Here is a 14,673-nt window from a genome sequence, read left to right on the forward strand (position 1 = left end):
TTTGACTAATTACAAAGTAATTTTAGATACACAGCTCTCACCTAAATAATAGGCTAAGCGTACATCTCTCTTCTAGAAACCTAGAACTCAACTCTATTGGCTCAGGAAGACTCTCACAACCCTCCACTCATATTTATAGACCTTGTGAGTTTTCTTGTCTCCCAAGTTTACTAAATTACTTGCATCTCAAGTTTTCCTGATTTCTTACATCGCAAGTTTTCCAGATTTCTTGCATCTCAAGTTTCCTACATTTCTTGCATCCAAAGTAACGTAGATTTCTTGCATCCCAAGTAACCTAGCTTTTCTGCATCCTAAGTAACCTTCCTGATGATGATACGTGTACTTTGTCTTGCGATCTCGACCATCGGCAAGTCTCTCCCTCTCCTGATTCCTCGAACCACCTTATCACTTGCACCGGCGTCCCTTTTGCTTAACTTTATCAACATACTGTCTCCATCCACCTTCTCAAGCTTTGCTTGCTCTCCGCGTATACAGTTAGGATCACCCTTGACTCTACCCAGCTTCTTCGATTGTTCAGCACCAAACACCCCGCTTAGCCCCGATCATCTCGTCGTCGACTGTCAAGTTGCATTCATGACCTACACATCATAAGATAAGCAAACAAGTTTCTCTAACTCTATTTCTCTCCATCTCCGGTTAGTCATAATCATAATCATGCATTGTAATATATAAAAATGCTTATGCAAACCAAATTCAGCTCAATTCAATCTTTATCAACAACTCATCACATATAAACTAAGGCTTAGTTTCTCACTGTAACACATGTGCGTTGATATTTTGCAAGTGAGTTTCACATGAGAGCATACTGGTAATCAAAATAAGAGCAGAGAGACCCTATTTGGGCCAATAATGTTTCTAAACTGATTCAATAGAACTTATACCAAATGAAGTATGGCAAACAGAAAAATGTAGGAGTACTCAAGCAAATCAGAATTGATAAAGAATAATGGATACCGGAAACAAAATAAAATCAGAAATGCATGTGAGTGAAAACTTCAAACTTAATGGTAACCAAAGTGAAGAGTGAATACCCTGAAAAATTTTGTGTGCACATCGCAGCACCCCGCTCTCCTCAGTTCAAGCACCTGGTTTGGGAAGATGCATGATCAAGCTAGATAAGGCAGAACAAAGCAAGAAACCAATATCGACAAGTATAGATCCAATAATCCTGAGTCCAGATCCTCTTCTGCAAGCTGCTTCGTAAGAATGTCAGTGACGGTGACCAGATACTCCTTCCGGTCATAAATACTTGACATTTTTGATTTTTCACGGTCTTCGACGTGCAACTTTGACCAAGATTTTCTATTTGAATATAATTATAATATCTAATAAAAAATATAATATTATGAAAGTATTTTTCAAGATAAATCTATACGTGTGATTTTTATATTTCCAAACTAAATATTTTAGAAGCTATTGACAGTCAAAGTTTTAAAAGTTTGACCGAATCTTAATCAAAGCGACAAGTATTTATGACTGGAGGGAGTAGAAGACAATGCAACTGGATTTGGGTGATAGAGTTGACATATTTAGCTAGTTTGTGCCATGTTCCATTCCTTTCAGGTTGGACTCCATAAATACTCTGTCCTTCAACAACGTTGGAGCTTTCCGGCTATCGCAGCCACCATCACATGCAAATCATTCCAGGAGTACATAATTAGATATGATAAGCATGACTACTACACATAAATAGGCTCTTGGTGCGTAGTTGGTAGTTCATGCATAACAAATAGCTAACGTTCCATGATGTATCTAAAGATATACGTAATAACACAATTTTTGAGGGCAGTATATGCAGCTCCATACCCCTCTGGCCCTCCAGTTAGGTAGATTTAATAGTTAATACCTGAGTTCTCCCAACTAGATATGCAGTTCAAAAGGGCAACACATAAATTCACGTTAACGGACATAAGACGTTGATTTCACGTACGAAATTCGTAATTCTACTGCAGATTTGTCAGGAAAATAATGAGGGCTCAGGACACACATATGTTCAGCCGTTTGACAAAATTTCATTACAATATACCGTGGTTCCATTCTTAAATGAGCTCATGTGAAAACATTGGACATTGCACACCTTTCCTCCAAAAGAGTATGTATATTGAATATGAACAAGAACAAGTCATCATCCCATATGGAGGGAAGGGGATTCTGGCACCCATACCTCATCGTGGACAACGACCTAGACGGCCCTGCCGACGGCCGCCACGGTGGAGCCGCGGCCACCAGCGCAGCGGTCGACGACCATGGGAATGTTGCCGGCGAGGAGGGCCGCCCACATCGAGGCTACGAAGGCGTCGAGCACGGTGTCCACACCGCGCGCGAAGCGGCCGCGCAGGGCCGCGACCAGCCGCTGGAGCAGGGTCGGAGGCCTCGGTGCAGCCGCAGTCTCGATCTCCACGGAACGCGGCCGCGGCGGCGGAGACATCGTTGACGATTCCATACGCCTCGCTGCCGCCGACGCCGCCAACTCCCGGAGCAAGCCACGCTTCGCTGCCTCGGCCTCGGCCTCCATGGAACGAGACCGCAGCGATGGCCTCGCTTCCGGCAGCTTCGCCTCACGGACCCCCGCGCGCGGAAACCCCAGATTCCAAGCTCCATGCGCCGCTCTTCCGCTGCCGCCGCCAACTCCCGGAGCAGCGGCCTCGCTGACGCCTCCTCGACATCCATGGGAACCCTAGGCTCCATTAGCCTCTTCACCTCTCTCTGCGCGCGCGAGTGAATTGGGTGTGGGGAACGGGGACGAGTTGGGATTTCGTGAGCAGCGGCGGGAGAACCAGAGCTCTTCCCGCCAAAACTCAGACGGGCAGAGGGTACACGGACCCTGAACAAATGGTGACCGCGCCCGAAGCCCCGAACCCTGTTCGTGTGTATTTGCTAGCTGCACACGGAAGATGCGGCGCCAGTTTTAAACCTACAAGAACGTCCATAGCATGGCTCCCAATGGCATGCCTGACGCCGATTTTACTCCCTTCGTAGATCTTAATTAACGTCCATAGCATGGCTCTCATATGGCATGCCTGACGCCGATTTACACCTTATCAACAACACAATCCTCACACTAAGAGCACATGCCCTTATGGTACTTTGGTTCCGTGACCTTCATTGATCTTTACGATTCTGTAAATTATCGCTTATCATGGTTATCGATATTTCTCACTACTTTGTTGCTGCTTCTTTTCTTCTTTCTAACCTGTTGTTACTATCTTTGCACCAAAAACATGTTTGCATTTCTAAATTGTCATTGAACACTTTTGACTATCCTACTACATTTCATATTTGGTGGCTATCGTACTATATTTCGAGTCACATGTCGTCTCAGGTAGTCTGATAGGATCTACTGCCTATAGCTAGATCCTAGATAGCCATGACAATAAATTTTGGTGACTTTCAATTCATTTGCATCAAATAATATAGGTGGTCGTGATTTCCCGTTACTATGTATTAGGTATGCAAGACTAATTTTTGTGGCAATGGCATTGAAAAGAAAAGGTTTTGTGAGAATAGTGGTGTATGTGTTTTGAGGTGGCGGAGACAAGCTAGTAAAAGAACGTCCCCTCTATATTGGCAAGAGTGCAACAACCACTTAACTGTCCAAATCTACAGTATGAAACCATCTTTAATATGTCAATAATTTATGTAAGTAAATCTAGAAAGAGTGCAGGCATCTCCAGAGCATGACACCATCCCAAATGGACCGCAATGCCTAGTCTATGCTCTACAGACAAGTCAGGAATCAGGATCCTGCAACATGACAGAAACAGTAAACTTGCAATACAACAGTATACCCAACTGCCACCTCACTATTGTAGCCAAGAACCATCAAAATTCATTGTGAGACAAGATCACTGACATTTTAATGCAGTTCCAACTACACTCCTACACGAACAAATTTAATTTCCAATAATCAAAGCACATGCCTTCCCTAACATACTACACAGAAATACTCCAATCACATACAACCCTTTTCTTACAACTTCGTCTTCTTTGCTCATTATGATTCTATGTCAATTGTCACTTACTGTGGTTAGTGATATCCTCAATCTTAATTCCCTTCTAGTTCTTGTGGCCCCTACAAGAAAACATAACACTCACATTTCCAAATTGACATTGAGTTCCCTTTGGCTCCCTAACTTATGCAGTGCTTGCCACCTTATGCACCTATTGGCAGTGTGCCACCTACTAACTTGAAGAGGAATGGGGGCAGATGCACTGCAAATTGGCCTTCTACTTTTGGTAAGGCGAGCATGACAAGCACTTAAATGACGAACTGTAAATAAACCGTAATGAACAGTTTTTAACATATCCAATTATTAATGTGACATTTCGAGTACATATGCATGTGCATCCTTAACTTCACACCACAATGAACAACATGAAGACCGTACCACTGGCACGAGATGAAGGCGAGCATGTGGAATATTTGACATGGATTCCGGTGGAATACCATGTTGTGGACCTTAGCCCGTTTCATGTGAGTATCTTCCATGGGTTTCATTTGTTGGAGTTTTCCACTTTAAACCTCTCCAACTATTAGCCTGATCGGTTAGTGCTAAACATGATGAGCATGAGGCACAATGCTGGTTCTATTTGCTTATTCATGTGTGTGGGGATAATGTTCATTTACATATATATGGGGAAATTGTGTATACTGAAATCGGTTTGAGCTACAAATACCCCACAAATTGAGGAGGAGTTACATTTTAACACCCTACGTCTCTCCTCCGGTTGAAAACTCACGCGTGTGAGTATTGGCAAGTTATATAGGCTGCAAAATAAAAATATAATTTAATTTAGTTTATGAAATGCATATGTTACTAAAATCAAAACCCATAACCACCAAAGCGAACTGTAAATTACAAATACTTCATGCTTTTCCTTAGCCCTTTACATACTGTTATTGTGTGCGCTAGCGATGACTATCATGTTCCTAAGTATCGTTCCGAACGAAAATTGAGGTCCAACCAACAACAAAATGGCACTGTGAATACGACGCTATGGGCCGTTTGTTGGGTGTACCATGCGATTGATAATTCCACATGACGCTATCGGAAAACTAACAATAATTTCACCAAAAGTTTACTAGTACAAGTAGTATCAGCATGAATAATCACACAGTAGATGGCAAATTAAACCGCAGCACATCCATTTTTGTTTCAGCACAATACTTGTTCTTAGGGCTCCACGGGAATACAAAACAGGACAAAAATTTAGACATATTCATCTAAATTTTATCATTTTTGTATCTCATGAACCGGATCGAGTTTGGGCTTGAAATTTTGTATGGGACTAATAAGACATAGCCTCAGGTATAGATGAGAATCGTTTCAAATTTTTTGAAAACTTCTATGTATAGTTGATGAGAAATTATCCAATTTTTCAATACTTAGTCCTATGTCATTAGCATTTCTCAGAAAAATCGAAACAAGAAGCCGAAAAGCCATCTAACAGACCTGCGTGCCAGCTCAGACAGAGAAATGGGCCCCATCGAACAACCAATAGAAACGCGGAAGCATTTCTCCCCACAGAACGCGGGCCATTGTCCATAACCCTCGAACCCTCGCTCGTCCCAACTCCGCAAGACCGCAACACGCAAGCGCCGCCGCCTCCAACGTCTCCCGGCGCCGCCGCTGTCGCCGCCGCCTCCCCCGCCTCATCCGCTCCAGTACCATGATACGTTGTCGCAGAAACAGCTGTTTCATCGATGCCGCTTTGCTGGCGGCTAGGAGGTTGACGTCGTCGGATGGCCTGCGCCCCCCCGCTCCGCCGCGTCCTCCCGCTCCGTCGCACCTCCCGGATCGTCCGCGTCCTCCCGCTCCATCGCACCCCCCCGCTCCGCCGCGTCCTCCACTCATCATGCCGTTTGCCACGGCGGCCTCATCGGCCGCTACTCAGGGAGCAGCGCCCATGGGGCGGAGCATCGGCCCGCCGGGGTTTGGATACTTTGGTGCTGGGGCTCTGAGGTACTATTCCTCGAAGCCATCGCAGGGTCCCCGAACGGAGAGGCCTAAGACACCGCTTGAGCCTCCGGAGAAGGGGGTGGAGGAGGAGGTGGAGAAGAAGAAGAAGAAGAAGAAGAAGAAGAACAAGAAGAAGAAGAAGAAGCCCAAGACACCGCCCGATGCTCCACGTCGGGAGCCTGTACGGCGGCCGGCCATATACGGTCCTGCACTTAATATACGGGGCTCATCTCCTCATAAACTGTAAGCAATTAAGGTTCTGACTGCTTTGCCGGTTATGAGAAGCAAGTGTCCTTAACAAAGAACTTGATCTCAGGACTTTGGAGCTCGCTCAGAAAGGAGTAGACTGTTTTGGCGAGGCGGATTTTTTCCCTAAGTTCGAAGCTGTTCCATTCCTACAATGTAATCGGATGGTGATGGAGCAGCTTGTGCCGGGATCGAGAGTGCAGATCCGTACTTTTTCGATGGTTCCAGATAACCTCAAGCAACTTGCCAGATCCCTACCGTCGCTTCTTGCTCTCTTGCATGAGGCTGATTACTGCATCGATGGAGACTTCACCCTCGATGATTTCCTGATAAGTGGCCAATTCAAGTTTTTCCTGAAGCGGCATGTGCCCCTGGTGCCATGTACACCAGAAGGTATTGACCAGAATTATGCGAGAGCTTCGAAAATCACCCTGGAAATGTTTGTGGTGTCTTGTGGAGAATCAGTTTTACCCAAGATTCCTGTGGAGATGAAGAAGTATATTAAACTGCTGGAATGTGGTGGTAGCACATGCAAATATCTAATCCTTACTAATGTTGCTTTGCTTCCGATGAGCAGCAGGGGCGCTGTCTTGCGTAAATTTCATGATGAGATCCTGCTAGTTCTTCCCAAGGGCAATGAGGCTATCAAGAAAAAAATATTGAGTGAAATGAACATAAGAAATTGGGATAAAATCGCTGAGGATAATAAGCACTTGATGGATTGGTATAATTACCGGGGACAGAAGGGTATGGGTAAGCCGTATGACCCAAAAAAACCTGCTCATTTTCTGTCCTTGCTCCGGAATGTGGATTCTCATAAGTATGCGAAGGATTTTTTTGTGGACGGGTTTATCGACCGCCTGCTGTTCGCCTGCTATCCAGTACAACTGTCTGAAATGCAAGAAGCTCTGTGGAAATATGATAGGTTAGGGCATTTATATATTGAAGAAAACTTCAATGATGGCTGTGCCCATATCACAGATGCTATGCCGAGATGTGCTCCCCAAACTGCCCAGGAACCAGTAGCTTCGTCTTCAGATGATGTTATTGTGTACCCAAAAAAGAAGGGAGAAACTATACTAAAGAAGTCTGAAGTTGAGCACCCAGCTGCAAAGGTGATGCCTGGCACCAAAAATCTGAAGTATGTAAATTGTTTGTTCTAATTGCTTTTTTGTCTTTTCTTTTGTGCCCATCTAGGTTCTTGTTGAGTTGGTCGAGCTCGAAGACCGAGAGGTTAGAGATGGACCAACATCTGTTGTTTTTATCGCCGCAGAGTTGATCAAGGTACTGAATGTGTGGTCTTTTCTTGCCAAATTTCCAACCTGTTGGCATACACATTCACAAAGTTCTGTTTCTTTTTATCAGAGAGGCAATGATCGTATGACAAACAAAATCCATCTCACTAATACTATTAGTGGCTACAGGGTGAGTTCTATAATTTTTGTTGTAGCTGTAGTAGCATTTAAAATTTGAATGTCCATTTCAGTGGCAGAAGCACAACCTTATGCATTTCTGAATTTTTCCTTCACATTGTACCAGCTTGCAATGCATGAAGCTTGCAAGTATGTTGAAGAGAAGTTGGCTATCGAGGTAAAGAGAATATTATCTTCTGAACAAATAGCAGCAAAGTGTTGCTCCATTACATGCTTATGGTTGCGTTGATACAAGTAGTATTTATCTACATTTTCAGGTTGACAAACTTGGGAAAGAGTCCCTTATAAACTGTGCTAAAATTAGCATGTCCTCGAAACTGATTAATAGTGACAGTGATTTCGTTGTGAAGCTGGTAAGTCCCATGGGTCTTATGTGTACTTTAAGTTACTTAGTACAAGGGGATTCTTTGTTTGGTTCATTTGTTCCTAATGGTTCATATTGCTTTCTTATGTATATGTGAACAGTTCCTTGGAACTTGCTGGTATTTCTAGTTGTAAATTTGGTTTGGTGACATTTATGTAATGCATGGTCGATACATGTATTTAGAGGCTGCATTTTTGTTCCGTTAGTTCTGGTGGTATTTATATTGTGCATGCTGTTATGGTTTCTACCGGACAGTTTATCTATCAAAAGAGTCAAATGTGATATTCAGTTGGACTGACAATGATTTCTTAGGCTGTAGAGTCTGTTCAAGCTGTTAAGACTACAAACGGCAAGGGAGAATTGAAGTATCCTATCGAAGTCAGTACAACACATTTGTTTAGGCTTACAGCACTGCACTACAGCTTGACTACCAGAAATTCTGTCATATGGATTTGCTCTGTAGTGAATCAGATGTCTAGATGTGCTCCTATTCTTTTCGTTTTCCACTGCTTGCTTACTTTCTGATGGTATTGCCCTAATTTGTGTTATAGCCAAAATAATTGTCTGGACAGTGTCGGCACTGTAATAATATTCTCCCCGATCCAGAGTATGTCTTTAGGATATTTGTTGGTCAAACATTTAAGGTTTTGACCATCAATATATAACAAGTTATGTAGATTGACAACATCAAATTGATGTTACTAGATCCATCATGAAATGCGTTCATAATCTATTATTTTGTTTATTTGAAATGGAATTTTCATAGAAATTGCTGGTCTAAATGTCACCATGAAGACCGTGTCAATGTCTTATACGACTTATATTTTGGATGGCAGTGATGTTATTTTGCTTTATGTGCCTTTTGTTATGTATTGGATATCTTTAGAGAAATAGCAGTTTGGTTTCTACATAATATTATGTTGTCTTATATCTTGATTTTCGTGTTAACTATTCAACGCGGAAATACCATTTGGAATCTTCTCTAGAAAAGTAGCTGAAATGATCCCTGATCCTTTCTCCACTACATTTTGCATGTAATCATATTTTTTTCCCTGTTCTGCAGAGCGTTAATATTTCAAAAACTCGCGGTAAATGCCGTTCCGCTCAAGTAATGCTTACTAGAGTTACCTCAGCTAGAATTGCTTGTCTTGATTTTAACCTTGAAAAGACACAAAAGCAAGTGGGTGTTCAAGTTCCCGTATCTGATCCAAGGGCTCAGAGGTATTTGCAATTTCCGTTTTGCAGTACACAAGTTTTCCTTGTTAATTCCTGAGTTAAACAGCAATGGTCGTGCTTCCTTCGATACCTTTTTGCATGTTACTTGTTTCTTATTTCCTGTGCTTTATTTCCTTGCTTTTGTGATTAGATTGGCAACAATTCATTCTTTAAGGTCTCCAATATCAAACCTAGCACCTCACTTTTCTTTTGGCAGAGAATCTGACACCAGAAAGGAGACGATTGAGAAAATTCTTAAGGCTGGGGCTAATGTTGTATTGACCACCAAGGGAATCAATAATATGTCTCTGAAGGTATGTTTTCACAATTTTGGCAGAAGCGCACTATGTATTTATCTTCATATACTTGTATACTAAGTAGAAAGATACAGTTGGTGGTTATGGTGGTAGGATCTATTCTACCGCCTTTACCGGTTTAAGATTTTCTGTGATTTATCTGAACATGCATATGCATGTGCCATGGAGGATCTTCTGTGGAAGATAGGATATCTGTGCACAATTGTATTCGTATGTCTTATGATATGAATCTATGTGGCTTATGATCGATCGGAAGTCTTAAATGCAATTATTTGTCTGATGAATGGGTCAGTCAGTTGAGTTTAGGACTTGTAGTAATTGTTTATCTAAGATCCATTGCAACGATACGCTCCTAGCAAGTTTTACATTTTTTTCCTATAGTTTTCGGGCACAGATCATTTACTTTGTTTGGGCGCAATGTCAAATTTGGTATTGAATGTTGCTTTCTGCTTCCTTACTGGTAATTTTGCTGGGTTGTGCATACAATCTGTTGCATTAGGGCATTACACTTAATGTGGTACATTTTAACTATTTGTGGTAGAATTTATCAGAGTCGTCACTGCCATCTTCATTTTGTTTCGGGATGATCAATTTGATTTGATGATTTGAACAGAAGAGCTAGTAGGTTCATGTGATGCCAACACGAGATATCTTCCTGGTGACTGACTCTGATTTGCTTTATTTTCATGTCATGAAACATCATCCCAGTACTTTGTTCAGGCTGGAGCAATTGCAGTAAGGCATGTGCGTAAGGAGGATTTGCATCGTGTTGCCGAGGCCACTGGTGCAACTATGGTATGCTTACACAACAGAGCTCGAGAAATAATGATCTGCCATTTTATTCTTGATGTGCCCTAAGAAAAGGGCAGAAGGTTACTTTTCTAGCGCATAATGTTATAGCATCCTAATATAGATGCAGAGTGCTTTCTTTAGGTGGTTTAATTACTGAGTCTTCATTCCAGGTGACTACTTTTGTTGACAAGGAAGGTGAAGAAACATTTGATTCATCATTCCTTGGGTATGCTGATGAAGTCGTCGAGGAAAGAATTGCTGACGATGCTGTTATTCTGGTGAAGGCGCAAAAAATTGCTTACAGCCTAAAGATGAACCCTAGCTAGGTCCAATAGGGGTTGACCAACTTATCAATTTCATGCATGATTCCAGTGTATATAAAGCAAAAGCAGTCTACTCTAGACATACTCTCTACAGTAACAGGTTCATGGCATTTTTTTTTCCAAATAGAACAATAGTAACAGAAACCAAAAACAACTTCAGAAGAAATCCTGAGCAAGGGTGAGAAGTCAGAAGACACGTAGGTTTTGTTCCCAGAAGCTGGCAAAAACTCTTGTACCGTGACTACTGATGTGATTTTTTTACCACACACAGATGAATCGCTTATCTTTAAAAACCGCAGCACTTGCCCAATGGAGCCTAGAGACAGATAAACATCATTTTTTGTTTCTGGTGAACGACCATGGTGTATGAAATGCTAAGAAATTTTTACGGGGACATTTAGGCCCTCTTTGAAACAAAGGAATTGTAGAGGAAAATTAAGGAATTGAATCCACAGGAAAAAAAAAATCATATGTGTGCCCTTTGCATTGTAGGATTGCTTAAAAAACTTTTGGAGAATACAGGGAGGTTTCCTCCACATTTTGGGAGAATTCTAGGATAAAATCTAACCTCATGTTTCCAATTCTTTTTGAGTCCCAATGCATGTTCCACCTTTCTCTCGCTCTCTTACTAATAAACATCTAATGTTTTAAGATTCCTATAGGGAAGCCTCTGTTCCTCAACTTTTTGGTGGACTGCATTGTTACCCAAATCTCGTATTAATATTCTTTTGAGAAGTATTAAGTGACAGTTTGGAACGCATGAAAAAAATACACAAATCAGAAAAATTCAGAATTAGAAAAATCTCACGGGAATTGAAAACACGAGCTCCGTAGGAATTTTGACATTTGCGCGATTGTTAGAAAGCATCCAACAAGTGGAGAAAAGAAAAGTTTTTCATGCGAATTTCGGCGCTAGATGGCCCATATGGTAGATACCGTGTATTAGGGGAGTAGTATATTCCCTGTGGCAGCCATGAGAAGTAGCACTCACTGAGTAGCACAATCAGAATCAAAACACAAGTGTTGCCTGTTGGCGACTTTAAATATCATAAACGGACACAAATATGGTAGCAGCAACAAACAGGATTTGTCCGAGGGCAATATAACAAAACGCAGCATGACAAACACAGTTACACGACATCAACTCTATGATCCGACTGAAACCACATAACTTAAGCTGCAATACAACTAGCTAAACTGCTAGGTTAGCTCCACACACATATATTATTGTAGCTAACCCAACCCATAAATTTGGCCCGTTTGCCAGTTTGGAACAGCCTAAAAGGCACAAACCAAACCAAACGGGTACTTTATCAAGACTAGCTAGAGTACCCAGTGCATGAGCTGGTTCTCGAGGCTGTATCGTTGGCACCTGTGCTTCCTCACGTGGAGCTTCTCCCCGTCGCAACGCTCCACCTCGATTCCCGTCAACACCACAAATTTGATGCACGATAAGCCGTCCGAGCGGTTGATCCGGAAGAACCTGGCAAGGCAAAACCTGGAGTGGCCAAGGTGCACGAAAAAGGACAACGTGCACTTCCAATCCAGCGGCACGTGGTTGTCCCTCCACCTCCAGACCATGCGAGGCGCTGTCAGGGGCGCCTCGGTGAGGTCCGAAGCGCACACCACGCCATCCTCCTTGTCAGCCAAAATGCCGAACCAGAGCTTGTGCTCTGGGATGTACTTACCAGGGCCCCAGAACGGTAGCACCCAATCGCCGGCCTTGGTCCACCTGCTGCCTGCAATGTCGAAGGAGTGGGTTCCCAGGCCCTTCTTGGATACCCAGATGCTGGAGCCGTCACCGCTGCGGCCACCGCCGACCACCGCATAGGAGGTGATGTGAGAGGGGCCTATCTCGCTGCGAGGATTGAAGGCATGCGCATATGGAGGCGGCGGCAGAGTGCCGCAGTCCCAATCCGCTTCCTCTTCGTCATACACGAGGCCGTCGAAGCAGTCATCGCGGCTGCACAGGTTGAAGTACGTGTCAATGATGTAGAGGTCGTCACCGACGGCCAAGGAGGCCGGCATGAACTTGGCCGCGGTGAGTTCGGGCATGGTGCGGATGGTGCGCAGGATGGGGTCGTACATGACGCAGCGGCCCGTATGGTCGATGGCGACCACCTTGGCCCTCTTTCTGCCGTTGCCGCCGAGTAGCATGAACTCCATAGCGCCGTTGCTGCAATCAGTGCTGGGAGGGCTGAATCGAATGGCAGGTGGCGGCAGGCGAACATCCTCCAAAGGCGGCGGAACCATGGATTCATTGCTTACACCTTTCGGAAAGAACAAGCGCGACGTGTCGATGCGGCGCAGCGGGAAGTCCAGGCGCTTGGTGTCGTTCATCACCAGATACACGAACCGCCGGAACCTCATTATTCCTCCTCCCGCTCTTAGATGATCCGTTAGTTTCCTGCCGCAATTGAATTGATTTCTCTTCTCCTGCATCAGTTCCAAAAAAAAGGAATTTTTTGTTACCCTCTCTTCCGATGATACCAAACACGAACATCTATCTATCTCAGATAACTCAAAATACTATATGAATGAATGAACGAACAAAAACGTAGCGGGATAAAACTGGAGATTTGCAAGCGAACTACAAAGGGAATTCAGGAGATGTTTATTCATTCGAGAAGGATATATATGAATTGATCAACAGCTGCAGCGGCGAATCCATACGTACCTCCTTGATCCACCCCGGAAGCTGGCCAAGGTCATCAATAAGACGAAACTTTTGGGGTGGAGACGGGGAAAGGGAAGCTGCCGGCAGGATTATATTGGGAGGGCGGCGGCGATTGTAAGGGGAACGAAAAGGGCTAGGGTTTCTCCGTGTCCGCTCCTCCCCACCTCTTTTGAGCTGAACTGGACCGAGTTGGGCTTGGGCCAACGAGATTGTTCTGTTCCCTTCGCGTAGAATATTCCCCGCGCGCACTGTCTCTAAAAAGAATATTGAGTATATCATGAACTTTCCAAGGATTCGAATACTATTATTTCAACTATTCAAATATACTCTAATAAAAATGTTCAATGTGGTATCGCAGATTGTTCAATCCAATCCTTTAATTTGTTCAATGTGCGTAAAAGGAGAAAAAAAGAAGATATCTCTACTTATATATATTATATAAACTTAAAAATACAAATTGATTCCTGAAGCCTTTATGCATTCTCTGTGTTCTGCCTTACCGCGTTCACTCCCTTTGTTCGGCTCGCAAACAGTAAAAAACCAAAACAAACTGGTCGGCCTGGCGAAAACCACGCCTCCTCCCGAAAAAATTGTGCACCCCCTGAGTGGAAAACGCGGCCTCTCTCCCTCGCACTGTGTCGATCCGGGGTAGATCCTCCCTCACACTATGCCGGTCCGGGGTAGATCCAAGCCACCTCTCGTTCTAGACTTGAATCGGAGATATGCAAATGGAAGTTCCTCTCGTTCAAGGAAGTTTTGGACCCGGGGTTCCTAGATTTGGGGTGTCCGGGCCTTGATCTTGCCGCATGTGTCGTCTCTGCCTCAGATTCACTCGCCCCCGTCCCCTGGCCGCCCCACCTCCCCAAATTGAACTGCCCACCACGACGTCATCTCCTCCGCCTCCGCGCTACGCTGCCTCGCTATCCCCTCATAGCTGGCCAATAATATCCCAGCGACAAGGACTGAGTCGGAGAACGCCGTTGCCAGGCTCCGAATGGATTACCTTTGGAGCCAAGCAAACGGCTAAGGGCCGAGGGGGTTGAGGATCACCTCTCTCGACTAGCCTTCAACTCCACCTCCGACACGCTGTCGCCAGGCTCTAGACGGATTACCTTTGGAGCCAGGCAAACGGCTAAGGGCCGAGGGGGTCGAGGACCACCTCTCCCAACTAGCCTTCGGCTCCACCTCCGACACGCTGTCGCTAGGATCCAGACGGATTACCTCCGGAGTCATGCAAATGGCTAAGGGCCGAGGGGGTCAAGGACCACCTCTCCCGACTAGCCTTCGGCTCCACCTTCGACACGCCGTCGCCAGGCTCTGGGCAA

General features: G+C 44.2%; 3 protein-coding genes across 5 annotated transcripts; 1 reads left to right on the forward strand and 2 right to left on the reverse strand.

Annotated features, from left to right (window-relative positions):
- Nucleotides 1-1,098: 1,098 nt before the first annotated feature.
- LOC133890195 (uncharacterized) lies at nucleotides 1,099-2,536 on the reverse strand. Its single transcript, XM_062330653.1, has 3 exons — nucleotides 2,210-2,536; nucleotides 1,516-1,633; nucleotides 1,099-1,214 (listed from the first exon to the last, which is right to left on the reverse strand). Exons 1-3 carry the CDS (start codon nucleotides 2,534-2,536, stop codon nucleotides 1,099-1,101), a joined length of 561 nt encoding a protein of 186 aa, XP_062186637.1.
- Nucleotides 2,537-6,822: 4,286 nt separating this feature from the next.
- Nucleotides 6,823-10,932, forward strand: LOC133891497 (T-complex protein 1 subunit alpha-like). Its single transcript, XM_062332225.1, has 10 exons — nucleotides 6,823-7,342; nucleotides 7,425-7,511; nucleotides 7,593-7,652; nucleotides 7,767-7,817; nucleotides 7,918-8,013; nucleotides 8,337-8,402; nucleotides 9,088-9,245; nucleotides 9,457-9,553; nucleotides 10,265-10,351; nucleotides 10,519-10,932. Exons 1-10 carry the CDS (start codon nucleotides 6,896-6,898, stop codon nucleotides 10,672-10,674), a joined length of 1,305 nt encoding a protein of 434 aa, XP_062188209.1. The 5' UTR covers nucleotides 6,823-6,895; the 3' UTR covers nucleotides 10,675-10,932.
- An 886-nt stretch (nucleotides 10,933-11,818) lies between these two features.
- LOC133891732 (uncharacterized) lies at nucleotides 11,819-13,535 on the reverse strand. 3 transcript variants are annotated; one of them, XM_062332472.1, is made up of 3 exons: nucleotides 13,349-13,535; nucleotides 12,758-13,078; nucleotides 11,819-12,634 (listed from the first exon to the last, which is right to left on the reverse strand). In XM_062332472.1, exons 1-3 carry the CDS (start codon nucleotides 13,381-13,383, stop codon nucleotides 11,995-11,997), a joined length of 996 nt encoding a protein of 331 aa, XP_062188456.1. In that variant the 5' UTR covers nucleotides 13,384-13,535; the 3' UTR covers nucleotides 11,819-11,994. The 3 variants fall into 3 exon arrangements, with proteins under 3 accessions (XP_062188456.1, XP_062188454.1, XP_062188455.1); XM_062332470.1 differs by having other exon boundaries at nucleotides 11,819-13,078; XM_062332471.1 differs by having other exon boundaries at nucleotides 11,819-13,101; nucleotides 13,349-13,529.
- Between the last annotated feature and the right edge of the window lie 1,138 nt (nucleotides 13,536-14,673).

This window comes from Phragmites australis, chromosome 14 (assembly GCF_958298935.1).
Source record: "Phragmites australis chromosome 14, lpPhrAust1.1, whole genome shotgun sequence".
Taxonomy (NCBI): Eukaryota; Viridiplantae; Streptophyta; class Magnoliopsida; order Poales; family Poaceae; genus Phragmites; species Phragmites australis.